Source organism: Thamnophis elegans, chromosome 13, assembly GCF_009769535.1.
Source record: "Thamnophis elegans isolate rThaEle1 chromosome 13, rThaEle1.pri, whole genome shotgun sequence".
Lineage (NCBI taxonomy): Eukaryota > Metazoa > Chordata > Lepidosauria > Squamata > Colubridae > Thamnophis > Thamnophis elegans.
In genome coordinates, this window is record NC_045553.1 from 953,838 (window position 1) to 980,889 (window position 27,052).

The window sequence follows — 27,052 nt, forward strand, 5'->3', positions numbered from 1 at the left end:
GAAGACACAGACTTTTATACAGTCTGGGAGAAGCTATACAAATGGCTTGATGAGTCAGTGAAGACCTAGACATAAAAAGAGATAGCTAACTAACCTATCACGATTAAACCAATAACTCAAATGAACAATATACAACAACTGAGAGATAAACGAAAGGAGAAATGTATCAGGGGCGAGAACCCACCGTCGAGCAATTTTGTCACGCTACAATGCTGGGAAAACTTTAAAAAGCTGATAGGAAATTCGCTATAATTACCTGCATGAAATTAGTGATCAAACTTCATTTTAGATGAGGCGAGAAGACGTATAATCCTTGCCTCTTCAAGCAAGGAAAGGGAAAGAGAACCAGATTGTCCTCAGCAGAGGAAAATACACAAATGTAACAAAGGTTAGAAGGGAGGGAAGGAGGATAGTAGGGAAGTCTGGATGGAGAGGAGAAAGGAGAGGAATAGGAAAGGCAGAAGAAGGGGGGAAGAAAGAGGAGGAAGAGAAAGAAGAGAAGGGAAAGAAGGTGGGAAGAAAGAAGGAGAGAAGAAAGAGAAGAAACTGGGGGAGGAAGGAGGGAGGGAAGAAGAGAGGGTAGTAAAGAGGGAAAGAGGGAGGGAAAGAAAGAGAGAAGGTGAGTTGAAAGGAAGGAGGGAAGGAGGGAGGAAAGGAGGGAGATTAAGAGAAAAGGAAGGAGGAGGGAAAGAGGCAGGGAAGGAGGGAAGGTATGTGTGAAGGAGGGGGGGAGCGAGGGAGGGAAAGGAGGGGGAAGGAAAGGAGGAAAGGAGAAAAGAAAGGAGGAAAGGCAGGGGAGAAGGAAGTAAGGGGGGAGGGAAGAAAAGAGGGAGGGAAAGATACCTAACCTTTGATGTTTATAATGATTTGATAGTATGGGAATATCTCGAAATGTAGTTGTATTGTTTTGTTACAAGTTATGGATGTTGTATTTTCTTTTTACCAATAAAATCTATAATAAAAAAAATAAAAATAAAAAAAAGCGAATTTGCTTCAGCACATTAAAAAACAAAATACACTAACCAAACAAGTGCTACAGATTTCCAGACGGGGATCCATAAATTACGTCATATGAAATAATATCACCAACAGTTCCCAACGCATATGCTGGAGTAAAATCAGAATTATCCTCAGAACGCAGTGCTCTTTTTTTATATGTTTTTGCACAAATGCTAAGCGTTGCCTTTCTTTGCCTTTTCAAGTTCTGGTCTAAGCATCCTGTACCCTGGAGAAACAGAAATTAATAACCTACTGAAACTGGTCTTAACAGAAGGTAAGAGTTTTCAAGGAGCTGGAGTGCAAATTAATTCGTACATTAAAAACAAAATCAGAATGTACACTTTGCTGCATGCGTCAGGTGAAGGTGGTGTCAATGAGAGTTTTGCAGCCCAATCCCAGGCCTCTTTTCTTACCGTATTTTTCAGAGTATGAGCCGCACCGTTTTTCCTCAAAAAAGAGGCTGAAAACCTGGGTGCGTCTTATACACTGAATGCAGCATTTTTTGTCCCCCGAAACCCCACCCCCTTTGCAAAAATGGCTGTGCAGAGCCTTTAGGAGGCTTCCAGAGTGTTCCTGGAGGCTGAGGAGGGCAGGAATGAGGAAAAACAGGGTGTTTTTTTACCCCACCCCACCCCAGCCCCCAGGAGCACTCTATAAGCCTCCTAAAGGCTATGCATGCCCTTTTTTGACAAAAAAAAACGGGCCCGTTTTTGCGAAAAACTGGTTTTTGGGAGTTCTGCAGAGTGCAAAACCTTTTTTTTTTTTTTTAATTTGCCTCTTCAAAATCTTGGTGCGTCTTATACTCCGAAAAATACGGTACCTTCTCCCTTGAATTGGCCCGTTCTAGGAGAGAGGAACAGCGGCCTGGCCCAGCTTCGAGATGTGATCCTGACCAACATGGCTGAGCAACTCCAGAACAACAGATTTGGAAGTGAAGATGATGAGCACTGCAGGTAAACAACACACACACACAGAGCAGGGGCTGTGCACACTGATTGAATGAATCCGGGCGTTTGCCTCCCGGGCAGCGAAGATCGGTAAGCGGAGGCTAAGGCAGCTCTCACGACCGACTGACAGGATGCATTGCGGTTTGTACTTGAATCTTCCCTCCTAACCCTTCCTCCTTTGCCCCTGTCTCTTCTGCCTCTGAAGGCTGAACGATGAGCTTTTGCACTACATTCTCAAGATCGTGGTCCGGGAATCTTGCATCTTAATCACCAAGTGCCAAATCGTCTCTCGGGATGAATTTCAGAGGCTTCTCTCCACTGTGCCTGTGAGTAACCAGCCTCACCACCCCTCTTTGGCTCTCTTCGGGGGCTGCAGGGGGAGAATGAAGGGAGGGGGGGGGACAGTTTCTCCTTTTGGGGAATCGAGAAGCCCCTCCTTGGGATTGGTGGCAGAGATCTCTGTCAACCTGGCCCTCCTCCTCCTCCTCCTCCTCTTGTTCCTGGCCCAGCAGGTTAACCTTTGAGGCTCTCAAGTTCATCATTGCTTTTAGTATAAATGGGATCACTTCAGGCTAGCGTGTCTTTCAGTTTGGTGAGGTCCAGGAACTTGCCCAGTTTTAGCTTGAATGAATGTGTCCACATTTCCTGGCTCTTCTTGGCCACGCTGTGACCTCCGCAGCAGGAGGAGAAGAAAGGACGGAGCCTCTCCGTGCTCCCCTGTGTGTGAGTTTCCCTGGGGCCTCGGCAATCGCCGTTCTTTGCTGCTTTGTGAGAGGGAACCGTTTGTCTTCAAGGCCGCCTCTGCCTGCCTGCGGTACCTGATGGCTGTACAGAACCACCTTCTGAGTAATACCGTTTTGATTAAACCTGACGAAAGCGATGACAGTGACAGCTCCTTGCAGGGAGAGACCTTGAAGGTACAGGTAAACACCAAGTCTGAAGCGCCACTGCCCTCGCTTCCTCCTGACCCTGGTGTTGCCGCCTCTTCAGCCAACGGGTATGGCCCCCTCCTCCGTGCTCACCGCCTGTGGTCGTGGTGCTTCAGCTGGAATCCCCCCCCCCCCCCCAAAGAGTCTCTGCACTCTGCTGGCTAAAAGCTACTCCGGGCAGAATCCTTGCATCGGGCCAAGTGGGGTTTCCAGCCTCCCCCAGCTCCTCCTTCAGCTTAGAAAACTCACCCCGGGGCAAAGCTGGGGGGGACGGGAAGGAAATGCTTTGCAGTTTACACCTGGGGGGGGATGAATGCGCTCCCCCCTCCCTTCAGAAGAGTCCTGTGCTCACCTTTGCTAGCTCCTCTCTGCCTTGTCTGGAAAATCTCCCCATCAAGGAGCTCCCATATCCCTGGCTGGCTCCCTCAGGTGCTTCACCTGTTTCCTGTCAAATCCAGCCAGTATAAAAAGTAAGAGTTCCCGAATTCCTTCCGTACACATCAGGGAAGGCTCTCCAAAGGAATGGGGTGATTTCCACCAACACCACCCTGACCCTGGTTGGCTCTGTCTCTGTTGTCTGAGCTGTTTCAAGATGAGGGAGGGGTGTGGCTTGGTCCGTCGTGCCCTCTGCTTGGCTGAGCCCCCCAATGGGCCCGGGATGATTTCTGTCCGTTTCCGTCTTGCTGTTCAGGAAGCTCCTTGTGGCTCATCCTTTGTCCTCCCTCGGATATGTCCGTCACCGTCTGGAGTAGATGCTGAATGTTTCCACGCCACGTCTCATCCAGCCACCCCCCCATTATTCCGTTTCTTGTTTCCTTCCTTCCGTTTCTCTCTGCAGTTGCTCCTTTCTTCCCTCCTAGGACGGTTTCGCTCCTTGTCCGGCCCAACAAGCGGGCTGGATTAATCGTTCCGATAAGTACCGGCAGAGTTGGGTCCCAGCCTGCTTAGCATCCCTGGTTGGAATCCCCTGTGTTGGCTTTGCCCCTTCCGGTTTCCCCAAAAAGCAAACCCTTCTGGGCAGCCAAGGGAAAAAAGTAGCTTTTCTCATGCTGGGAATTGGGGGAAATGCGAAGAGTTGAACAGAAGGAACCCATTTATTTATTATTATTTATTAATAAAATTTATAGGCCGCCCAATCCCGGAGGACTCCGGGCGGCTTACAAAAAGAAGAGGAAAGAAATAATACAAATTAAAAAAAGATAGATTTAAAATCACAACACACGCATACGTTCTGATCGGGGCTGGACCTCAACGATGAGGTCAACAGCCTCAGGCCTGCCGGAATAGCCAGGTTTTAAGGGCTTTTCTAAAGGCCATGAGAGTGGGTAAGGTCTGGATCTCTGGGGGTAGCTTGTTCCAAAGGGTTGGAGCAGCCACAGAGAAGGCCCTCCTCCGGGGAGCCGCCAGCCGACATTGTCTGGATGACGGCATCTGAAGGAGGCCCAATCTGTGGGATCTCACCGGCCGCTGGGAGGTATGTGGCAGTAGACGGTCTCTTTAGATTCTAGAGCAGGCTTTTCAGGGAAAGGTCGGTCCGAAGAACCTTCGTGTTGGGATCTTGTGGTTTAGAGAACCACTAAGTGAGTCTCCCGCGAAAAGTGCGTTTAATTCGGCTTCCCCAAGCCTAGTGCCTTCCAGGCATGGTCGGGAAACCCACGTTGACCCCCCTGGGCCAAATGTGGCTGAGCGCTTTCCCCCCAGCCTCTCCGCCTCAATTGGACGGATTTAGGAAGGTTCATCTGTGGCCTGGTGAGAAACGTGGCCTTTGAATTAAGTGGCCTCCGGAATCAGTGCAGTGCTGGAGTAGTTTAACAAGGAGCTTTCATTACATACAAAAGGCCTCAGTGGTGCAGTGGTCAGAATGCGGCACTGCAGGCTGATTCTGCCGACTGCGGTTCGATCCTGACAGGCTGCAGGTCGACTCAGCCTTCCGTCCTTCCAAGGTCGGTAAAACGAGGACCCAGATGGTTGGGGGCAAGAGGCTGACTCTGTAAACCACTTAGCACTGTGAAACGGTATATAAGTCTTAAGTGCGATTGCTATTGATTTTACAGACAGAGGTGGAGTGATAGGCACATAGGGGTGTTTCTTTTGTTAAACCTGTCCTGCCACTCCTGGGTTGTTGACCCATGGCACGAGAGCCCTGAGTGGGGAGGGGATGGGCTGGTAGCTCCCCCACAGGTCCTGCTGCTCCTCAAACCTCGCCTGGCTTGTTATCACGCTCATCCCATTGACTTTGGAAGCCCGTCTTTTCTTTTGCATGAGCCTCTGTGTTGGGTTTAGAAGCGAATTGTTCTGTGGGGGCCCGTCGAAAACGCAGCTCTGGAACTCGGTTTGTCACCTTGCAGGAGCTCAAGACCAGCATCTTGGCTCTGGCCATGCAGATCCTCACGGGGTGCGACGAAGTCCTGGAGAAGCTGCAGCAGGTCACCACTGCCCTGATCAACAGCGACGTCCCAGACAGAGAGCAGAGGTAAGGCCCCCTCTGTCAAAGCTGCTTCCAGAAGGTGAAAATGCCTCCAACTAGGAAATTTTGGTTACAGATTCAAATGTGGCTAGGAAAAAAATGCTTGGGCAACGTATAGAATTCAAGCCAGAATTATTTCTATTAGGTAGTATAACAGAAGGCTGGAGCAAAGGGTCAACGTCGTCTTTCCCCCCAAAATAAGACAGGGACTTATTTTCTTTTGAGCCCCGAAATAAGCACTTGGCCTTCTTATTTTTATTTATTTTAATTTTTTTTAAGTGTGAAAAACCATCATAAATCGTGTTTTTCAGTGCCATTGTAACTTTGGGATAGGCAAGCCACAACTGCCTATTCAGCTTATCCTATTTTTACAGTGGAATTAAAGAGTAACAGTATACAAGTGCAGTCACGTTACTTTAAAATCTAACACATACTATATATCCCCCCTCCCCCCTAACACCCCACCTCCCTTCCCCCCCCCCCCCAGACTTCCCAGAGCCCGTACATGGTATAGATTTTTAACAAACACAGTCTAAAATATATTAAGACAAAGGAAATTTTAAAAAAAGGAAGTTAATAACTTCTCTGCATTGAACTCAACTTCTTCCTGTTACACTAAATTGGCCTTCTTATTTTGAGGTGCAGGAGGCAGTGAGCTTCATGGCTACTGCTGTGTTGCAGTATTTCCGGGGACGCATCAAACAGCAGCTGGCACAGAGGTGGCCAAGCTCGGCCGCTCGAAGACCTGTGGTCTTCTGGGAGTTGAAGTCCACAGGGCTTCAAGCGGCCAAGCTTGGACGTTCCCAAGTGAGCAATCATTGGGCAGGCCATTTCAGAAGACCCCGGTCCAAGGGGTCCAACTCAAGAAGGGAGCTGAGGGGGCTTTTCTGGAGAAGGTCTCTCCCTCCTGAAGCCAAATGGTGGGGAACTCTCCATGCAGGTTGAAAGGCCTGGAGCAGGTGACCAAAGCAACTATCCTGGGCCATCTGCTTCCCGTGTTGCTGACCTCCCTGATGCATCCGAACCTCCAGACGTTGATGGTGGCCGATCCACTCATGCCTCAGCTGGTGCAGCTGGTCCTCTACACCAGCCAGGTACTTCCTGCCTCCCCTCCCTCCCCCTTTGGGCTTCTCAATTCCCCCCCCCCCCAATCCTCCCCTAGACACCCCCCCCCCATGCCTTGTGACCCATTGGTCTGGTGTTGTGTTGCAGACGGCCTTGTTGCTGAAAACCCAGTCTCCGATTTTCTCGGACGTCAACGGTTCTCCTGCAGGGGCCTCTGAAGCGAGGAGCAAGCTCTTCCCTGATGAGAGGTGAGTGGCCTAAGCAGCAGAGCGTCCCCTCTGTTTATCTTCCCTGAGTTCTTTCTTTCTTTCCCTCTCTCTCTCTCTCTCTCCCTCCCTCCCTCCCTCCCTCCCTCCCTCTCTCTCTCTCTCTCTCTCTCTCTCTCATTCACTCCCTGGAGATTTTGTGCCTGGAGTGATTGCTTTTAGGGGATCATCGAAAGACAGGCTTATATGGAAAAGCAATTTGTCAACTTGTGAAGAGCTGGAAGTGTAACAGCCCTAGCAATAGCACTTGGACTTATATATACTGCTTTACAGTGCTTTCACAGCCCTCTCTAAGCAGTTTACAGAGTCAACCTTTTGCCCCCAACAATCCGGGCCCTCATTTACAGACCTCGGAAGGACGGAAGGCTGAGTCAACCTTGAGACAGTCAGGATCGAACTGCTGACAGTCGGCAGAATTAGCCTCTAACAGGGAGGAAGGAAGGGCGTTAGCACTTAGACTTATATACCGCTTCTTAGTGCTTCACAGCCCTCTCTAAGCGGTTTTACAGAGTCAGCCTTTACCCCCCCCTCCCAACAATCTGGGTCCTCATTTTCCCCACCTCAGAAGGATGGAAGGCTGAGTCAACCTTGATCCTGGTGAGATTCGAACTGTCAAACTGCAGTCAGCTGAAGTAGCCTGCAGTACTCTGCTCTAACCACTGCGCCACCTCAACTCTAAGCCAGGAGTATCCAACCTTAACAACTTTAAAACCTGTGGACTTGAAGTCCACACGTCTTAAAGCCGCCAAGGAGGGACGGCCCTTAGTGAAGGAACCAAAGTTTTCCTTGTCTCCATGAATTTAGCAACCTTAAGGCCCATATCGGCAAATGAATGAATGAATAAATCCCAAAAGTGACATCTTTAAACCCACATGTGGGCATGGGGATAGTTTGCGCCCATTGAGCCGCAGTGGTTAAATGCAGCACTGCAGACTACTTCAGCTGGCTGCAGTTCGGCTGTTCAAATCTCACCGGCTCAGGGTTGACTCAGCCTTCCATCCTTCCGAGGTGGGTGAAATGAGGACCCGGATTGTTGTTGGGGGCGATATGCTGACTCTGTAAACCGCTTAGAGAGGGCTGAAAGCCCTAGGAAGCGGTATATAAGTCTAACTGCTATTGCTATTGCTATCTATCTATCTATCTATCTATCATCTATCTGTCTATCTGTCTATCTATCTATCTATCGGATTGTTGGGGACGGTATGCTGACTCTGTAAACCACGAGAGGGCTGAAAGCCCTATGAAGCGGTATATAAATCTAACTGCTATTGCTATTGTCGCACGGGGTAGCAATGCCAGTATTTGGCTTCCACAATTCTTTTGGGTGAAGCTTAATCTGTCCTACAAAAATTACTCCTTCGGTAACCTTTTTTTTTTCCTTTTTTCCTTTTCTACCATTTCATGCCAGGATGCTGGAAGAGAGAGAAGAGCCGGGGTTCCTCACTGGCTTGAAAATCCCAGCTCCTTGGGCCGCCGGCAAGACGGTGGAGACCGTTCATCCCGTCAGGGATAACTACAAATTTAAGGAGACGGTGCACATTCCTGGCGCCCGCTGCTTGTACCTGAGGTTCGACAGCCGGTGCTCTTCCCAGTACGATTATGACAAGGTCAGTCGGGGCCAGTTCAACTCCAGCCTGGGGGGGCCTGGGAGAAAAGATGGAGCCGCCTCGAAGCCCCTTCCGAAGTGGTGGCTTCGGTTTTGATGATGGGTTAGAGAAAGGAATCCAGAAAAGAAAGCAAGAGAGAGAGATGGAACCCATACAAGGCACGATTAAATGGAAAAGGGGGCGAAGGGGGGGGGGAAGAGAAAAGAAAGTATTAATATATAAGTATATGTTCAAGAATGACGTATAGAGGGGAAAAAATAGGACACGATAGTGAAGAAAAGGGACTAGGAAAGGATAAGCATAAAATTATAACAGGGTTTGCGGGAATACCATCCTGGAAATACACCAGAGTTGAAAAGAGATAACCACAATAACAGAAAAGGAAAGGAGGAGAGGAGAGGAGAAGGAAGGGGAGAGAAGGAAGAAAGAGGAAAGAAGAGGAAGGGGGGAAGGGGTAGAAAGAGAAGGAGGGCGGGCAGGAGAAGGAAGAGGAAGAGAGGAGGAGGAGGGAAGAGGTAAGGAAAGGGAAAGGAGAGAAGGGAGGGAGGGTGAAAAGAAAAAAAATAGGATGGTGATAAGACAAAATAAATGTACGGAATGGTAAGCAAAGCAACCCAGAATGTATATTTTAACCTTTTATATGGAAAAACAAATATGTAAAAGATAAATAAGAATAATCGTGGCACGACAAAACCGCACTCGACTAAAGCGCGCCCGACTAAACCGCGTCGCTGACGTCATCAGCAGGGCGACAACAGCGAGCGCGGAGAAAGAAGGGCGCTTTAAATAGCGCTTTGAAAGCAAGCCGATTCAACTTAAGGTAAGGGTTAGGTTTAGGGTTAGCTTTAGGGTTAGGTTTAGGTTAAGGGTTAGGTTTAGGGTTAGGTTTAGCTTTAGGGTTAGGTTTAGGATTAGGTTTAGGGGGGTTAGGTTTAGGTTTAGGGGTTAATTTTAGGTTTAGCGTTTACAGCGTGCTTCTGTCTCCGCCCTGTTGTCGCCCTGTGATGACGTCAGCTATGCGGTTTCGTCGAGCGCGCTTTAGTCGAACGCGGTTTTGTGGTGGAACCAAGAATAATAAGTACGTGACGGTGTAGCTGTAACTATATATAAGAGAATAAAAATAAAAATTTGAAGCGGTGGCTTGGGAGAAGCTTCCCTTGGTGCTCTCTTACCACTTAGGATGTCTGCGTGGTCGGAAGATCCCATATGGTGCCATTCATTTGCTTGCTCCCTTCTGAGGAGCTCTTAAGAAACGCTCCTGCGGATTTGATCTGCCCCCGTGCCAACCCCCTGTGCCTGTTGTGTTTCCGCTGCAGCTGGTCATCTACGCCGGGCCCAACACAAACAGTCGGAAGGTTGCTGAATACGGAGGCAACACCTTGGGATACGGCAGCCGCAGCGTCTTGGGGACAGGGTGGCCTAAAGATTTGGTCAAGGTACCGAATAGCCCTTTCCCGTCCCTGCTGATGGAATTTCAACTCAGCCACTTAACTCTCAAACTGTAGAGGAAAAAAAAAAAAAGATTTCCTAGATGACGGGCAGAATCCGCAGAGGAGCAGAAGGCCGTCTCCGGATTTCCTTCTGTATCTTGGGATAATGACCCGCGGAGCCTTGCCTTTCGCTCGCCTGTTTCATGGGCTCTCTTCTCACCCAAACCGTCAGGTGGAGGGAGACACCGTCACCTTCTCTTTCGAAATGCGGAGTGGCCGAGAACACAACACCCCAGATAAAGCCATGTGGGGCTTCGCCTGCACGGTCCGGGCGCAGGTAGGGGAGTAACTCAAGTCCATCCCGGCAGCGTCCCAACACGGCTTCATCCTCCTTCCAGTTACAAGGGGGTGGCAGGGGGATGGTGGGGAGGCTGAGCACAGGGTGTGCTTAAGGAGACAGGTCACCCTTAATCCACGGCTCCCGAACGGAAAGAAGTTTGAAGTATTCGCCTAGTGAATGTAGGCACAACTCCTTCCAACTTCCTTGCATTAGAGCCGGCTTTTTACGGGTTTGTATTCTGCTGCGTTGGCTCTCTTGGTGCTTGTGGTTTTTATTTTCACTCGCGTTGGACAGTCACCTGGGTACAGACCAGACGCCGAGGCCGTAACTCTCTCTGCGTTCTCTCTGCTTCCCCTCGGTGGACTCAGGAATCCTCGGAAGACGTCTCGGGCGGATTGCCCTTCCTGGTCGACCTGGCCTTGGGCTTGTCCGTCTTGGCCTGCTCGATGCTGAGGATCCTGTACAACGGGCCGGAGATCACCAAGGACGAGGAAACGTGCCAAGAGCTCCTGCGGTCCAAACTTTTGCAGAGGTGGGCAGCCCAAAGCGGGAGGGGGTGGGAAGGGGGAGGCCAGCCCCACAGACTCCCCCCCCCCCCCGCCAGAAGCGAAGCCTCCTGTTCGCTGCAGTGTGAAGGAGAGCCTACAACCCTTCCTGAGGCAAAACGCCAAGCGGCCCTTTGTGTGGCTTTGTTGTTTCAGATGCCAGTGGCAAGTGGAAGCCAACGGTGTGATCTCCCCAGCCCTCACGCCCAGCCCTTCCCCACTGCCTCTCACCATTGAGGAGGACCAGGAGTTCACTTACCCATCAGACGTCCTCGTCCCACCTGTGGGTCACTATTTTGACCTGCCCCGCATCCGACTCCCACCCGGAATCATGATCAAGCTCAGGGAAATATCTGGCCGGGCTCGGCCTCAGTTTCGACCCAGCATAAGGTAGGGGTGTGTGTCTGTGTGTGAACTTCTTTTGGTCACCTTTGCTTTCTCCAGATCTGCAGCTGGAGAAAACTCTTTCCTCGCTTGTTGTGGCCCACCAGCGGAGCTGGCAGCAAATCTGGACAGTTAGGAGGTTGGAGAGGAAGATGGGCCAGTCCTGGAGTCTGGGGAAGGCTCTGAGGAGGGCTCTGTGTCGGAGGCAGAGAGGGGGCCAGGGACGTCCGACAGTTATCAGCTGCCTTCGGAGTCAGACATCAGTGAGGCAGAAGAACAGCTGGAGCCTGTTCCCAGTGTGCGCATGCGCAGAGTTGCCAGACAAAGGGAACAGCTAAAGAACAGGGGTCGACTTGGGAGTGAGGCCACAGGTGGATGGTGAATGGCCCCTCCCAGAGGGAATAAAAGAGGAGCGAAAGGGGAGTGGAGTTTGCAGGAGTTCGCTTCATTGATTCATGACTCTCCGAGGCTCCTTGCCAAGTTCTGCAGAGATCGGCCTGGCAGCTCTCCAAGCCAGATAAGGTCTGTGACCATAAATCCTCCCTTGAAAGACTTTGGTGGATGGGAATGAGCAGAATTCACAGTCAATTAATAAAAGGGTCTTTTGTTGGGACCAGGAGTTGGCTTCATGCTCTCGGGAAGCCTCAGTCACAACATTGCTCAGAGTGGAAAAGATGGATTGATTATACTCAAAAGAAATATGGGACTAGGAAACTCCAGATAGCTTATGATTAGAGATCAGGAATTATAAATTATCTAGAGTTAGTCCAGCAAGGAGGAGCTAGAGTTCAATGGAAATAACTATCTTTTTAGGTTTTTTTTTCTTTTAACTGTACCTTAGATTCTCTTTGTTAAAGACTTATACCCTGTATTGGTTCTGGGAAGTCGGGGGGAGGGGGAAGGTTGGCGGGGGGAGGTTGGGGGGTGGGAACTAAACATTTGTAAAAGTTTGTGTTTTTTTCTTCTTCAAAAATGTTCAAAAAAAAAAAAAAAAGAACGTTGCTCAGATATTTGTCAGGGGGTCCGTTTGTCCAACGTTGATCCCCTCTGAGTTTTTTTTTGGGGGGGGGGTCCCGCCCTCAACAGAGAGGTGATCCAGCCAGATGTGATGGAAGAAATGGTGGTTTCGTGCGTGATCAAGCACTTGAACCTGGTCGATGCGCTCCAGTCTCTCATCAACTTCCAGTACCAGGAGGAGCACGCGGAGGAGTACGACCTGCTCTGCAAAATTATGGGGGAGACCTTCAAGAAACTGAACGCCATGGAAAGGCAACTGCAGGTAAAGGAGAACCTGGCATCTGCTTTCGGATGTCTGTCCCGGGAAGCTCACGGTGGGCTGAACGTGAATTACTTGAGAGACCGCCTGCTGCCAATTACCTCCCAAAGACCCATTAGATCACACAGGGTCGGCCCCCTCCGGGTGCCATCTACCAGCCAATGCCACCTGGCTACTACCCGGGGGAGGGCCTTCTCGGTGGCAGCTCCGGCCCTCTGGAACGAACTCCCCGCAGCGATTCGGACCCTCACCTCTCTCCAGGCCTTCCGAAAAGCCGTCAAAACCTGGCTTTGCCGGCAGGCCTGGAGTTGATGAGTTCCCTCCCCTCTCGACATGTATGGTTGTGCGACTCTTGCTTATTTTTACTATTTGTATTTCGTTTTTATGTTCCCCTTTTCCCCCTTTTGAATTGTTCGCCGCCCTGAGTCCTCCCGGAGAAGGGCGGCATACAAATAATACAATACAAATACAAATACATTTCTCCTGAACGCCGCCTGCTGAGGGAGGGAGGGAGGGAGGGAGGGGTCCAGCTTTCTCACGCTGCTTTCCCCCCTTTTTGGGCAGTGTGTGGCTGAACTGGAGCAGAAATGGCAGAGCGAGGTGGAAGACGCCCTGCATGGAAAACTGGAGAATAATGTGCCCTTCTTTTACGATTATCACTTCAATGAGGTAAAAGGCCAAGAATCTCCCGTTACGCTGGGCTGGCTTTGTGTCGGCTGCTTCCCGAATTCGTCTTCCCTTTCTCCCCATCCCCATAAGATGCTGAGCTGTCTTTGGCCTGGACGAGCCACATGCAGCTTTGAAACTGACGGCCTGGTTCTCTGCTGGAAATGAGATCTCTGCCGGTGGCCCTGGGAACGGCTGGTTTCTCCAGGCGTGTTTGCCAGGAAAGGGGTCTTGGGGGTTATAAAGCAGAATGTCGCAAATAGCGTCTCTCGGTGTTTCGGCTCTTCCAGATATCTGGGGAAGGGTCTTGTGCGGAAATAGAATCCTTCCTTTGGCAGAAACCTTAGGAGTTCTTGCAAAGAAGAGTCCATAGAAGCATCTAAATGAAATCAAGCATATATATATATATATTTAAAGTCACAACCCCTGGTATGCCCAAATATGGGAGGAAGATCACACTTCCATTCTCTGTCCTTCGGCTCGTCACAAGAGACCATCCAGACAGAAACCCAATATTGTTTACTGTTGCCTTTTTGTTACATTTGTTATATTTGTGCTGATAAATAAATAAAGGGAGACTAGTATAGATCTATTTCAAGCTATTTAGCTCTCATCAGCTAGCCATACCCTTGTTGGGAATCGAACCTGTGCTCTATTGCCTCTCAGGCAGATGTGTTAACCATTGAGCTACAGGGCTCGACTCCTTGTCAGCCACTTTAAATATATACGTTTCATCCTGGCCTGGCTGATAAGGAGTCGAGCCCTGTAGCTCAATGGTTAACACATCTGCCTAAGAGGCAATAGAGCACAGGTTCAATTCCCAACAAGGGTATGGCTAGCTGATGAGAGCTAAATAGCTTGAAATAGATCTATACTAGTCTCCCTTTATTTATTTATCAGCACAAATATAAGATAGATAGATGATAGATAGATAGATAGATAGATAGATAGATAGATAGATAGATAGATAGATGATAGATACATAGATAGATAGATAGATAGATAGATAGATAGATAGATAGATAGATACATAGAGAGAGAGAGAGAGAGAGAGAGAGAGAGAGATGTAGATATATAGAGATGATAGATAGATGGATAGATAGATAGATGGATAGATAGATAGATAGATAGATAGATAGATGATAGATAGATAGATAGATAGATAGATGATAGATAGATAGATAGATAGATAGATAGATAGATAGATAGATAGATAGATGATAGAGAGGGAGAGAGAGAGAGATGGGTGTCTTGGATCCAGGTGTTTCCCAGGAAGCCTCTGAGAAGCTCACCTGCTTCAAAGGTTGTCTTTGGACACATGATCCTTGGGGATAGACCGCTTCTGAATGCAGACACCCAGGTTTCACCCCATGGAGAATCCGCTCTTGCACGGGTCGTTCTTTCAGATGGAGAAACGAACTTCTCTGCCCCCCCCCCCTTTTTCCCACATAGTTGCTTCCCTTCCTTTCAGAGCAAAATGAAAGAGTTGGAACTGCTATGCTCAATGAAGGAGATTTCTTTCGATGGAGGAGATCTCGAGAACTTGGTCCTTTCACTGAGGTTGGTGCCACGGTGGCGAGCTTTGGGATGGGAAGCCTGTTTGGCCACCTCCGCTCCTTCCTGTGTGTGTGTGTGTGTGTGTGTGTGTGTGTGTGTGATCCCCAGCTTCGGAAGCTGAGTCTGTCTGACCCTTTGCCTCTTTCTGGAGCTACCAACCTGGGCTTCCCGCTTCCTGGCTCTCTAGGGAGAAATTCTTCCAGGAGGTCAACTCGGTGATCCAGAAGCCTTCGCACCCCATGGCCAAGACCAAAATCCTGGTCAAGAGCCTGATGAACCGAGCAGAGTTGCTCCTGCACGTCACCATCGCTGCCCAGTCGGGACTCACCCGGAGCATCTCCGGCACCCCGGCAGAGACGCCAGGTAAGGAGGGAGGGGAGGGGCCGGTCTGCCCTTCTCAGATGCGGTCTCCTTTGAGCGTCTTTCTGGGCAACCGAGATCGAGAAGCTCCCCCCCGTCCCCTGGTCCTTTGTGGGTTTTCTGAAGAGGGGCCACGAAGGGTCATCCTCCCTCTTTCTGCTCCTTAACGCTCAGCGTGCAAATCTGCCTCGGAAACCAAGGTCATCTCCCACGCTGTTCGCCAGCCAGTTTTCCTGCGCAGCATGTCGGCTCCCTCTGATCTGGAAATGATCGCAAACGAAGACCTGGAGTTCACCAGGTCGAGCCAGAGGTCAGCATCCACCTCCCTGGAATTAAAGTTCGGGCTGTCTTAGCCTTTCGGGATAACCCCACAGCCCCCCCCCCCCCCCCCCATCTCCATGCAGGCGGCGCCATGTTCCGAGCCACAGGAGCAGCTCCTTCACCCTCCTGCAGTCGCTGGCCATCGAAGACAGCCGGGACAAGCCCACCTACAGTGTCCTCCTGGGACAGCTCTTTGCCTTCATCGGAACCAATCCTGAGCAAGCAGTAAGTCCCGCCTCTTGGGCTTGCCCAATCCAAGGCAACCGCTTCACCTGTCCACACGCTGCTGAATTCTCCAGGAACCAGCGGGAAAAATTGCCCACCCCAGTTACCTATGAATATTTAAAATCCACCAGGCTGTTAAAAGCTCATTTGAGTTATTTCAGTGATGTACATAACTAATTCAAATAAATAATAAGAGCTATGGTGGCGCAGTGGTTGGAGTGCAGTACTGCAGGCTACTTCTGCTGGCTCCCTGCAGTTTGGCAGTTCGAATCTCACCAGGATCCAGGTTGACTCAGCCTTCCCTCCTTCTGAGGTGGGTAAAATGAGGAGCCAGATTGTTGGGGGGACAAGAGGCTGACTCTGTAAACCACTGAGAGAGGGCTGTAAAAGCACTGTGAAGAGGTATATAAATCTAACAGCTTTGGTATAATTTTTAATTATTTAAATAACTTGTCATTCAGGAGGTTGGAACATCTAAAAATGTTCTAAAATTTGTTTTTGTTCTGGCCACAATGGGAGTCCCTCTCTTTTATTCTTTAGTTTGACGGGCTCCCGGCAGGGGAAAAATTACACCCCGATTCATTCATTCATACATTCATTTGTTGAATTTCTAGGCCGCCCAATCCCGAAGGACTCCGGGCGGCTTACAGAAATGAAATATTTTTGGGATTTTGAAGGTGGAAATTTTAAAAAACCACAAGATCAATACATATACATATATAATTTGATTTTGATTTACATTAAAATTAATGTAATCTTGCTCCAGCAAATGGGTCAGTGGACTCCGCAGTCCACTCATCTCCTTCCCCCCTCCCCCCCTTTTCTCCTAGGTGTCCAGCAGCAACTTCCTGTTGGCCGCTCAGACGCGATGGCGGCGTGGAAACACCCGGAAGCAGGCTCTGGTGCACATGAGGGAGCTGCTGACGGCGGCGGTTCGTGTGGGCGGAGTGACGCACCTGGTGGGCCCCGTCACGATGGTGCTCCAGGGAGGCCCACGGTCAGTTCCCGCAGAGAGGACTGGGGGGGGGGGGCGGGGGTGGTTTAGAAGGGAGGCTGTGGCTGGGAATTCCTGCAGGATAAGGTTCCCAGGCCATCGCGCTGTTTTTGTTAGCAAAGTTCCTGAAGCGAGTCTCTAAATTGGTTCTTCGTAACTTTGGAAGCTTGAAGAATGGTGGACTTCAACTCCCAGAATTCCCCAGCCAGCGTTGAGAAAAGCTTCTTTGAAAAATCCTAGCGGGAGGATTTCCCACTTTCTGGGATGATTTGAGTCCACACTTAACAATCTCACAGCCTCCAATGGGCGTCTGGTGCTTGGGAGCCTCTGAGTTTTTCCTCTCTCCACAGAATCGAAGAGCTCACCTGCGGAGGGATGGTGGAGCAAGTGCAGGAGGCCTTTGGGGAGACCATGACTTCGGTGGTGGCCCTGTGCGCGCGCTACCCCATTGCTTGCGCCAACAGCATCGGCCTCCTGTGCACCATCCCATACACCAGGTGAGTCGGAGAGGGCCGGAGCTGCCCTTGCCTTGCCCGGCCTCAGGGTCTTCCCTTAGCCTTTGCCCCCTCCAGTCTCCCCCCCAGACCCAAATGTGACCGGCTGCTGCTGCTTCCCCCCCCCTCCCCAGGAGCGAAGAGAAGTGCCTGGTGAGGAGCGGCCTGGTGCAGCTGATGGACCGCCTCTGCAGCTTGAGCAGCCAGACCGAATCCAGCTCCAGCGAGAAGCAGACCAAGAAGCAGAAGGTGGCCATCATGGCTTGGGCCGCTTTCCAAGTGCTGGCCAACCGTTGTGTCGAGTGGGAGAAGGAGGAAGGTAGGGGCTCTGGCTGAGGCTTCCCGAGAGCAGGAAGCCAACTCCTTTTCCCAACAAAAATCCCCTTTTATTAGTTGGCGGTGAATTCTGCTCCTTCACCTCCAGCCAAGTCTTTCGAGGGAGGATTTAAAATCACAGAACTTATCTGGCTTGGAGAGCTGCCAGGCTGAGATTTGCAGAACTTGAGAAAGAGTCTCAGCGAGTCACAAACCAATTAAGTGAACTAATGGTCTCCTGCAAACTCCACTCCCCTTTCGCTCCTCTTTTATTCCTTCTGGGAGGGGCCATTCATCGTCCACCTGTGGCCTTACTCCCAAGTCGACCCCTGTTCTTTAGCTCTTCCCTTCGTCTGGCAACTCTGCGCATGCGCACACTGGGAACAGGCTCCAGCTGTGCCTCACTGATGTCTGACTCTGAAGGCAGCTGATAACTGTCGGACGGCCCTGGCCCCCTCTCTGCCTCCGACACAGAGCCCTCGTCCGAGCCTTCCCCAGACTCCAGGACTGGCCCAGGTTCCTCCCCAACCCTCCTCACTCTCCGAATCGGCTGCCAGCTCTGCTGGCCGGCCACAACAGTAGGAGGTTTGCTGTCCCTGCAGGAAGAGCCAGGCTGGATGGCGAGTCCAATGGGAGCAGGGGGGGGTTTGAGGGTGTGTGTGTGTAGAGCCCCCTTCTGTCCAGTCCTTTGTGCAAAAATTAATCCATGTACTAGAAGGCCAGAAACTGCATGGCTTCCCAGCTTCTCACCTGGGGTCTTCCTTCCTCCTTGGTGAGATGCTGGTGCTTGTCAGAGGCTGGGGGGGGGGGGGAGAGGGTCACCCAGATGCAGGAGGGCCCACGGCCACCTTTTGCCGCTCTCATCGGAGCCGACCCTTTCGCAGGGGGATCCACGGAGGCGGTGCATTCGGGCCTCGCTCGCCAGGTCTCCAGCCTCTTAACCAATCACCTGGCCCGGGCCACCGAGTGCTGCGGCAACCAGGCGGCCGGCAACGACGCCCTGCAAGACGTCCTCAGCCTTCTGAACGATCTTTCCAGGTAGGGCATTCCTCAGCCGTGGCGCCTGGACTTCAACCCCCAGCTGAGCTACTAGCAGACCGGTGTCTCCCCCACCCGTGGCAAGTGGAAAGATGCCTGGACTCCCAGAATTCTCCTGGGGAATTCTGACAGTTGAGGTCCAGGCATCTTCAAGTTACCAAGGTTGAGAAACGATGGTTTGCTAGCCAGTCTCTGGTTTGAGGGCCTGATTTACAGCCGGGTCAAATCCTGCTGTGACCGGCGTGTTACTGAGCATATCATGATATGGGATCCTTCCTTCCATCCATCCATCCATCCATTCCCTCCCTCCCTCCCTCCCTCCCTTCCTTCCTTCCTTCCTTCCTTCCCCTCCAGGAGCCACATTGGCAAAGCCATCCTCAGCCAGCCGGCCTGCGTGTCCAAACTCCTCTCTCTGCTCCTGGACCAGCGCCCCTCCCCCAAGCTGGTCCTCATCATCCTTCAGCTCTGCCGCGCCGCCCTTCCCCTCATGAGCGTGGAGGACTGCGGGAACGTGGAGCTGCCCCCCTGGAGCTACTCCGTGCCTTCCCTGAACAGTGAGCAGGACGATCCCAGCGACCCGGCCTCCAAGATCGCCTCCCTGCTCTTGGCCAAGCTGGCGGATTACGTCGTTCCAGGTAGCCATTGGCCGAGATTCCTCTGGATCAATATGGAGGATTCAGAAAGCGGCGTTCCCTTTCTAAGGCATCCGCGAAATAGTCCCTTGTTCACCTTGGCAGCTGCGAGATGCGTGGACTCCCAACTCCCAGAATTCCCCGGCCAGCATCTCGGGCTCGCGGAGTTATTTCAAGTTCTGTGTTTGATGACTCTGCCCCATAATCTACGGGCGAATGAGCTGTATTTGTATTTGTATTTTATTATTTGTATGCCGCCCTTCTCCGGGAGGACTCAGGGCGGCGAACAATTCAAGGGGGAAAAAAAGGGGGAACATAAAAGACGAAATACGAATAATAAAAGTAGGCAACAGTCGCACAGCCATGCATGTCGAGAGGGGAGGGAACTCATCACCCCCAGGCCTGCCGGCAAAGCCAGGTTTTGAGGGCTTTTCGGAAGGCCTGGAGAGAGGTGAGGGTCCGAATCGCTGCGGGGAGTTCATTCCAGAGGGCCGGAGCTGCCACAGAGAAGGCCCTCCCCCGGGTAATAGCCAGGTGGCATTGGCTGGTAGATGGCACCCGGAGGAGGCCAACCCTGTGAGATCTAATGGGTCTTTGGGAGGTAATTGGCAGCAGGCGGTGTCTCAAGTACCCAGATCCAATACCATGAAGGGCTTTATAAGTTATGACTAGCACTTTGAAGCGTATCTGGAGACTGATTGGTAACCAGTGCAGCTCGCGGAGGATAGGTGTAACGTGGGTGTACCGAGGTGCACCCACAATCGCTCGCGCGGCTGTGTTCTGGACGAGTTGAAGTCTCCGAATACTCTTCAAGGGCTGCCCCATGTAGAGCGCATTGCAGTAGTAGCTGCAGGTTAAGTTAAGCTGGTAGGGCACATTTCCTCGTTGAACTCCATTCTCCCCCACCCCAACAGGATGCCAGACGGTTCTCTCTCCAACCGCTTCGGAGCCAGATACGTCCCTCACGAAAGCGAACCCCAAAAGTTCCCTCAAGGGGGACAAAGACCCAGGAGAAGAGAGCGAGGCCGTGGACGGCAAGCTTTCCATATTTATCCACAAGCGGGAAGATCAGTCGTCTCACGAGGTCCTCCAGCCGCTCTTAAGGTAACTGGGGGCCGGAGGAGGGAGGCGCCTTGAAGAGCCACCTGTTGCCCTGCCATGTTCCCACCCTCTGTGGTCCTTCTCCTCGCAGTAGCTCAGAAGGTCGGCCCTTTCGCCTCGGCACAGGCGCCAACATGGAGAAGGTGGTGAAGATGGACCGAGACATGACCAAGGTAAGAGGAACCTCTGGGAGGGTTTTGTAAACGGCTCCATCGCGCTCCCCAAACCTTGAGGGCCCCCCCAGGGATGTCACATGCTGCCTTCCAAGCCAGGAACCTCCCAGGGTGATCCGCGCGGAGGACGTGGGACGGGCCCATGGCAACACAGGAGTTTCTTCCCCAGAGCGGCTGCTGTGAGGTGATCACGGAGGAGGCGGCTGCAGCTTTGCGGAAGGCCACCAAGTGGGCCCAGTCCGGGCTGATTGTGAGCGTGGGGCCCCCGGTGGAAACGGTCAGTCCCGAAAGCACCAGCGGCCTCTCCACTGGGGACAAGAAGAAGACGGCCCAGACCTCCATCTGCAGGGAGCGGAATTCGGAGCTGGCCAGGTAGGCTGACCTCTGACCTTCCGAAAAGCTAGCCTTGGGGGGTGGGGTGGGGGGGCTGCTGGATCTGGGAAGCGGCTGTGCAGAATGACCCCTCGCTCTCGGCTCCACTTCGAAGCCCCGAAGGTGGTGGGCAGGGGGCCGGTGGAGTCCCCCGGGCAGGGCTGACTTGGGTATATCGCCTGACTCCCCTCCCCTCAAATCAGGACTGACCCCGTGCGGCCCTTCATCAGCGGGCACGTGGCCAACAGCATGGCGGCAGAGGTGATCGCTCTGCTTCACAGCTTGCTCATGGCGCCCGAGTCGAACGCAGCTCAGATATGGACGACCACCGCTGAGAAAGTAAGCGGGGGGAGGACTCACAATCTCGCTCCTCCCTTTCGCCCTGTCCTGGGTTTTTTTTTTTAAATAAATTTTCCCCAAGCTTGTCGTTCTGGGGTTTCTGCAAACGAACAAGGGCATCTGGCTCTCCCTGGTTGTAAGAACGCTTCCTGCCTCTGCTGGTTTGGGCTGAGAGGGGTGCCCAGCATTTGGTGGGCAACAGAAGCTCCTTCCTTTGCCTCCCCAGGGCTGCGTGACTCAGGATGGGATTGGGGGGGGGGGGGGCAGAGCTTCTTCATTCTCTGCAGGCAACTGGCATAAAGCCTCTTAGCACCTCATGTTGGTGAGAAAGTTTTAAATGTTTGGAGCCTGAAATAGCAGCATTGCCACAAAAAGCCCCCTCGGGATGAATGAATGAAGAGGCGATGCCTAATGCATTACATGAGGCCACGGTTTTTCGCCTGATCCTGATTTGCTTCATAAACCCCCATATGTGGGCTCCAACCTCCCCGCCCGCTTGAGCCTCTCTCTGTTCCTAGGTCTTGTCTCGGGCTCTGATGTACATTCCCCAGCTGGGAAAATACGCCGAGAGCATCTTGGAGAACGGCAGCAGCAACGGAAGGAAGCTTGCCAAGCTCCAGAGGATCGCTCGCCAAGCAGTGGCTGCCCTGTGTGCCCTGGGGGGCTTCAAGGAGACCATCAAAATCGGCTCAGAGGTTCAGGTGGGCGCAGGACCTCTTGTAACCCATCAAATCCGGAAGAGGCTTACATTTTTGGACACCGTGTCTTCTGGCCCTTGCGTTGTCCCTGCAACTGGGTGGATCTTAAATGCATTCCTCAACGTCCCCTTTCTCCTCTTAAATAGGTGTTGGGTCGAGGAATTGCCAGGAGTGTTGGTGTGGTGGCCTCCATTAACGAACAGGAAGGGATCGCCACCGTCAGATTTCCCCCTGTGAATATAGACTCTAGGAAGACCTCCCAGGCCTCAGACATTTTGACCATTCCGTTATCGCGACTCTGCATTCCACGGTCGGAGGTGAGTCCGTTCTAACACCCAGAACAGAGCAGGTGTACATGTGTCTAAATAATAAGCCCTCCCTGAAAATAAGGCCCTGTGTTCTTTTCGGGGGAAAGACAGAACACGGAGGGATTACGCACCGGAAACGGATTCCTTATGTGTCTAATCACATTTGGCCAATAAAGAATTCTATCTTCAGGCTAAACCGTTAGCTCCGGAGTTTAGATCCTTAAAAAGGCCAATTCCAAAAATAATGTGGAGGGGAGAAGTGTAAATTTTCTATATCCAAGAAGCCATTTAGAAAGTCAACCGCAGTAAAAACCCCGAAAGAAAGGGGAAGGAGAGAAGGGAAAGGAGAGGAAGGAAGGAAGGAGAGAAGAAAGAGAAGAAAGGGGGGTAGGAAGGAGGGAGGGAAGGAGGGAGGGAAGGAAGGAGGGAGGGAGGGAAGAAAGGAGGGAAGGAAGGAGGGAATGTAGGAGAGAAGGAAGGGGGGAAGGAAGGAGGAAAGGAAGGGGGAAAGGAAGGAGAGAAAAGAAAGGAGGGAAGGAAGGAAGGAAGGAAGGAGAGAAGGAGGGAAGGGGAAGGAGGGAGGGAAGGAAGGAGGGAAGGAAGGGGAGTAGGAGAGAAGAAACGAGGGAAGGAAAGAGGGAGGGAGGGAAGAAGAAGTAGGACCATTGTAAGATAAGATGGATCTATGGGATGTTATGAAAGCAATCTTCAAGTATATTGTCAACTGTAGGGAAAAAATTGTTATAAATACATATTATTAATAACAGTTATGAGATCATATAATTGTGAATGTATATATGAAATTGATAAAATAAAATAAAAATTATAAAAAAAAAAAATCAAAACCCCCGAAAGAGCCCAGCTTGATCCTTCTTGTTGGTTGGCAGCCATTCGCTTCCGGATCGGAAGACGCCTGTGTTGTAATGAGAGCAGGTCCTTCCCTTGTTTTTCCAGAAACTGACCCCTTCCGCCTTTTCCCGTGCTCCTCAGGCCCTGCCTCTGCAGAAGCTGTCCATCACCGAGAAGGTCGTGCAAGCCGTCCAGTCCATGTTGCTTCCTCAGGAGGGCAGCCTGTCCATCCACACCTCGCTTCCTGCCACGGGAGACGGCTCGACGCCGGTCATGGCAGTGGTCCGGCTCCTGGCTGAAATCCGAACCAGGTGAGTAGAGACGGATCCCATGTCTTGGATCAACCCAGATCAAAGTGGAGTTGTGGGCCAGCCATTCTGGTTTTCTTCCCAGAAGGCCGTTGTTCCCTGTGCCTGTTTGCCTGGGGAGTTGAGAAAAGTCCCTTCTTCTGGGTGATCTTTAAGCAAGCAAAATGACCCAATGTTTTCCTTCAAGGCAACAGAAATGAGGAACATTGGAGCCAGAGTTAGCAATAGCAATAGCAGTTAGACTTATATACCGCTTCATAGGGCTTTCAGCCCTCTCTAAGCGGTTTACAGAGTCAGCATATTTGCCCCCAACAACAATCCGGGTCCTCATTTTACCCACCTCGGAAGGATGGAAGGCCGAGTCAACCTTGAGCCTGGTGGGATTTGAACAGCCGAACTGCAGTTAGCAGTCAGCTGAAGTGGCCTGCAGTGCTGCACCCTAACCACTGCGCCACCTCGGCTCTGTTCTGTTTCCTAATTGCTTGTTTTATCAGCATGGGGGTCTCTAGGAATCATTGACCTTCCCCAAGAACTCCTAAAGACACTCTTTTCCTTTCTCTCTCTCTCTCGCTTTCTCTCTTTCTCTCTCTCTCTCTCTCTCTCCCTCTCCCTCTCCCTCTCTCTCTCTCTGATACCCACCCCCAAGGTCATGTCTGGTGATGGCCCAACTCTTGGAGGACACCTCCTTCTGTGAAGAATTCATCCAACAGTGCCCAGCTGCTGTGGAGGTTCTCAACCTTGTAGCCCAAGAATGCAGCCCTGGTAAGAGCATAAATACCATCAACATAGAATGGAGTTTGCTCAGAAGCGGAAATACACCAATGAGAGGAAGAGTGGGAAGCAGAGGAGAGAAGAAAGATGGGAAGAGAGGGATAGGAGAGTGGGTAAAGGGGGAAGATGAAGAGGATAAGGAGGAGTGGAATGTAGAGAGAGGAGAAGGAGAAAGGAAGGGGAAGTAGAGTAGGAAAAGATGATGGAGGGAAGGAAGGAGGTAGGGGAGAGGCAGAAGAAAGAGGTGTATGGAGAGCAGAAGAGCTAATAATGGGGTTTTATCTTTCTGGGCGTTGATGACAAGAGGAACTGATATAATTACTACTTAATACAATAGGATATTGGCTATGGAATAGTATACATGTGGATTATATTTTACGAAAATGGAAAATAAAAAAAGTATATTTTCAAAGAGCCAAGTCTTCTCAGGCGTTTAGGCTGGATTATTGTGACAGAAACAAATATTATTCTGATGGGAGTAAAGGAGAGGCCACTTGGAAAATATTGTGGATTAAAAGGACAGGACCAGACTGTCGTGATCCCAATTCAAATCCCTCCTGGATTTGAAGACTACCGATTTGTCATCCTCAACCTTACCTAGTTTCCTTGGTGATTATAAAGAGTAGCAAGGAGGCTGAGACAAAACCTTGGTCCTCTCCATAGTTACTTCAAGGACACGCAGGAAAAAAAAGCAGCTAGGAATCACTTGCCTCTGTGGGTTGACCAGCATTGGCCCCTCAGAAGAAGCAGTTGGTGTATTGATAGCAGGTGATACTAGAAATGTGGCTTTAGAGACCTCCTGGCAGGAGAGAGTCTGAAGAGGCTCCTTCTGGCTTTCTTTGCAACCTTCCAGGCGAGCGGCTCCTTGTGGTCGAAGCGCAGTGCGAAAGGTTACGGATGCTCTACCGTGATAGCGCTCGCCCCCCTCCACCCCCCCTCCAGGCAGACCGAAGACAGGTAAATGCAGAGCAAGGAGGTTGGGTTAATGCCTTCTCTGGACCACGGCAAAGTCACGCCCACTCGCCCCCCCCAGCCATAAACCATCACATGCACTGGATTCAAGACTGCCCCCTGGTCAAGGATACGGTTCCCCGGGTGTTGCGGTCAGCAGATCGTATAATCTTGACCGTTATGATTAAACGCAGCTCCGTGTCTTCTTGGTTCAGCCTAAAGAAATCACCTGGAGCCCTTCGAGGGTCTTCCCACCTGTGCGGGCCTGCATGTTCTCCTCCCACCTCACTGCGGTGACCTTCCTGGCGGACCCCAGCGCAGGGGGAGGGCTTCCTCGGGGCACCTTCATTTACGCCACCTCGGCAGTTCCTGTGCAGGTGAGCATTCACAGAGGGCACCGCGACCGTTCCGGAAGGCCACCGCGAAGCGCTTGGCTCACCCGCGGACGCTCCTTTCCCAGGCCCCCTCTTTCTACTGGGAGATCGAAATCGTCTCCTACGGAGATGCAGATGACGACACGGGGCCGATCGTCTCCTTCGGCTTTGCCACGGAAGCTGAGAAACGCGACGGGGCGTGGACCAACCCCGTGGGCACCTGCCTCTTCCACAAGTAGGTATTGGAGATGTGAGAGCAAAAACGGGGGAGGGAGCGGGGGGGGGGTGTCTCTTGCATTGAATAAAAGGGGAACAGGGCAGCTCTGGGTTGACAGCAGGGATTCCCTAAACAAGATAAACCAACTTTCAGAGGCTGTGCCTAGAATCGGTTCATTCGGACGCTGCTTTATCCTTGTCCCGATAACCAACGCACACATTTGCTCACCTGCCATGGCCAAGTGTAGCTGCTAAGCCTGGGACAGTCTAGGAGAGAGCCTGGGCTTCTCCCGCTGTGAATTTCTCCCTTTCTTCCTGCCTTTCCAGCAACGGACGAGCGGTCCATTATAACGGTTCCAGTTTGCTGCAGTGGAAGAGCGTGCGCCTGGATGTGACCCTCTCGCCTGGTAAGCCCACTCCGGCCTGTTGTTAGGCAGAAAGCGTCCTTCGGGGGCTGGGGGGGGGGGAGCGGTGGAAGACCCCACTCAGTCCCTCTCTGGTCCCTCGGCCGTCTCCCCAGGTGACGTGGCAGGCATTGGCTGGGAGCGGACGGAAGGGACCCCTCCTCCTCCGGGGCAGCCGGCCAAAGGCAGGGTCTACTTCACCTACTGCGGACAGCGGCTGGGGCCGTATCTGGAAGACGTGTCGGGAGGAATGTGGCCGGTGGTCCATATCCAGAAGAAGGCAGGTTAAGCCTCAACCCTCTCTTCCTGTCCAGCTGCACCAGGGCCGAGTCCTGGCCCTTGGTTTCCACCTCCTGCATGTGAAACTCGGGTGGTGTGCCGCCCTCTCTCCCTGCTGTGCAGTCACAAGAACCCTGAACGGATGGAAGACTCTTTGGTCTTGCTCTGAAAATCTTGACAAAAGGGGGACGCAGGTCTGAGAGTGACGTCATCCAGCGTTTATTTGCGACTGGCCAATAACCCTGCATTGCCCGGATATTTATTTAAAGGGGAAAAATGTCTGGACCAAACATAATTTCTAATGTTGCATTTCCCCCCCTTACCAGAGGGAGCCCCCTTGTGGTGAAGCCGTTACCATGGGAAGTCCACTGAGCTGCACAGTAGAAGCCGTTTTACGGCAGTAGAAGCCGCTTTAGGCACAACAGGCTGTATCTTAACAGAACACACACTCCCGAGGGGTTTTAGGGGTGTCTTACCCCCACAATAATTCTTTCCAGAGAGTAAGTCATCTATGGGCCAAGTTTGGTTGAAATTGCTCGAGGTATTCCAGAGTTATGCTGCAACACACACATACGCAGAGCCATCTATTTATCTATCTATCTATCTACAGCATCTATCTATCTATCTATCTATCTATCTATCTATCTATCTATCATCTATATCTATCTATCTATCTATCTATCTATCTATCTATCTATCTATCTATCTATCTATCTATCATCTATATCTATCTATCTATCTATCTATCTATCTATCTATCTATCTATCTATCTATCTATCTATCTATCTATCTATCTATCTATCTATCTATCTTAAAAGAGCCGAGGTGGCGCAGTGGTTAGGGTGCAGTACTGCAGGCCACTTCAGCTGACTGTTATCTGCAGTTCGGCGGTTCTAATCTCACCGGCTCAGGGTTGACTCAGCCTTCCATCCTTCCGAAGTGGGTGAAATGAGGACCTGGATTGTTGTTGGGGGCAATATGCTGACTCTGTAAACCGCTTAGAGAGGGCTGAAAGCCCTATGAAGCGGTATATAAGTCCAACTGCTATTGC

The 27,052-nt window shown here is 51.4% G+C and overlaps 1 protein-coding gene across 5 annotated transcripts in view; it reads left to right on the top strand.

Moving 5' to 3' along the window:
• Nucleotides 1-27,052, top strand: part of HECTD4 (HECT domain E3 ubiquitin protein ligase 4) — a 71,952-nt gene that overhangs the window by 23,445 nt on the left and 21,455 nt on the right. For 2 of the 5 annotated variants that reach the window (XM_032229166.1, XM_032229167.1), the window contains exons 14-49: nt 1,203-1,273; nt 1,847-1,952; nt 2,152-2,272; nt 2,741-2,869; nt 5,224-5,348; nt 6,283-6,436; nt 6,555-6,655; nt 8,082-8,280; nt 9,597-9,716; nt 9,943-10,047; nt 10,419-10,582; nt 10,752-10,985; nt 12,066-12,258; nt 12,820-12,924; nt 14,393-14,481; nt 14,666-14,841; nt 15,013-15,148; nt 15,243-15,384; nt 16,215-16,381; nt 16,729-16,875; nt 17,007-17,191; nt 18,072-18,225; nt 18,580-18,860; nt 19,772-19,961; nt 20,050-20,131; nt 20,301-20,503; nt 20,707-20,842; nt 21,361-21,543; nt 21,687-21,857; nt 22,839-23,008; nt 23,652-23,767; nt 24,630-24,733; nt 24,922-25,104; nt 25,188-25,336; nt 25,645-25,724; nt 25,838-26,001. In XM_032229166.1, coding sequence (XP_032085057.1) covers nt 1,203-1,273; nt 1,847-1,952; nt 2,152-2,272; nt 2,741-2,869; nt 5,224-5,348; nt 6,283-6,436; nt 6,555-6,655; nt 8,082-8,280; nt 9,597-9,716; nt 9,943-10,047; nt 10,419-10,582; nt 10,752-10,985; nt 12,066-12,258; nt 12,820-12,924; nt 14,393-14,481; nt 14,666-14,841; nt 15,013-15,148; nt 15,243-15,384; nt 16,215-16,381; nt 16,729-16,875; nt 17,007-17,191; nt 18,072-18,225; nt 18,580-18,860; nt 19,772-19,961; nt 20,050-20,131; nt 20,301-20,503; nt 20,707-20,842; nt 21,361-21,543; nt 21,687-21,857; nt 22,839-23,008; nt 23,652-23,767; nt 24,630-24,733; nt 24,922-25,104; nt 25,188-25,336; nt 25,645-25,724; nt 25,838-26,001 — 5,335 coding nt within the window. The remainder of the gene's footprint in view (nt 1-1,202; nt 1,274-1,846; nt 1,953-2,151; nt 2,273-2,740; nt 2,870-5,223; nt 5,349-6,282; nt 6,437-6,554; nt 6,656-8,081; nt 8,281-9,596; nt 9,717-9,942; nt 10,048-10,418; nt 10,583-10,751; nt 10,986-12,065; nt 12,259-12,819; nt 12,925-14,392; nt 14,482-14,665; nt 14,842-15,012; nt 15,149-15,242; nt 15,385-16,214; nt 16,382-16,728; nt 16,876-17,006; nt 17,192-18,071; nt 18,226-18,579; nt 18,861-19,771; nt 19,962-20,049; nt 20,132-20,300; nt 20,504-20,706; nt 20,843-21,360; nt 21,544-21,686; nt 21,858-22,838; nt 23,009-23,651; nt 23,768-24,629; nt 24,734-24,921; nt 25,105-25,187; nt 25,337-25,644; nt 25,725-25,837; nt 26,002-27,052) is intronic. The other 3 variants (XM_032229169.1, XM_032229168.1, XM_032229170.1) reach the window with 3 other exon arrangements.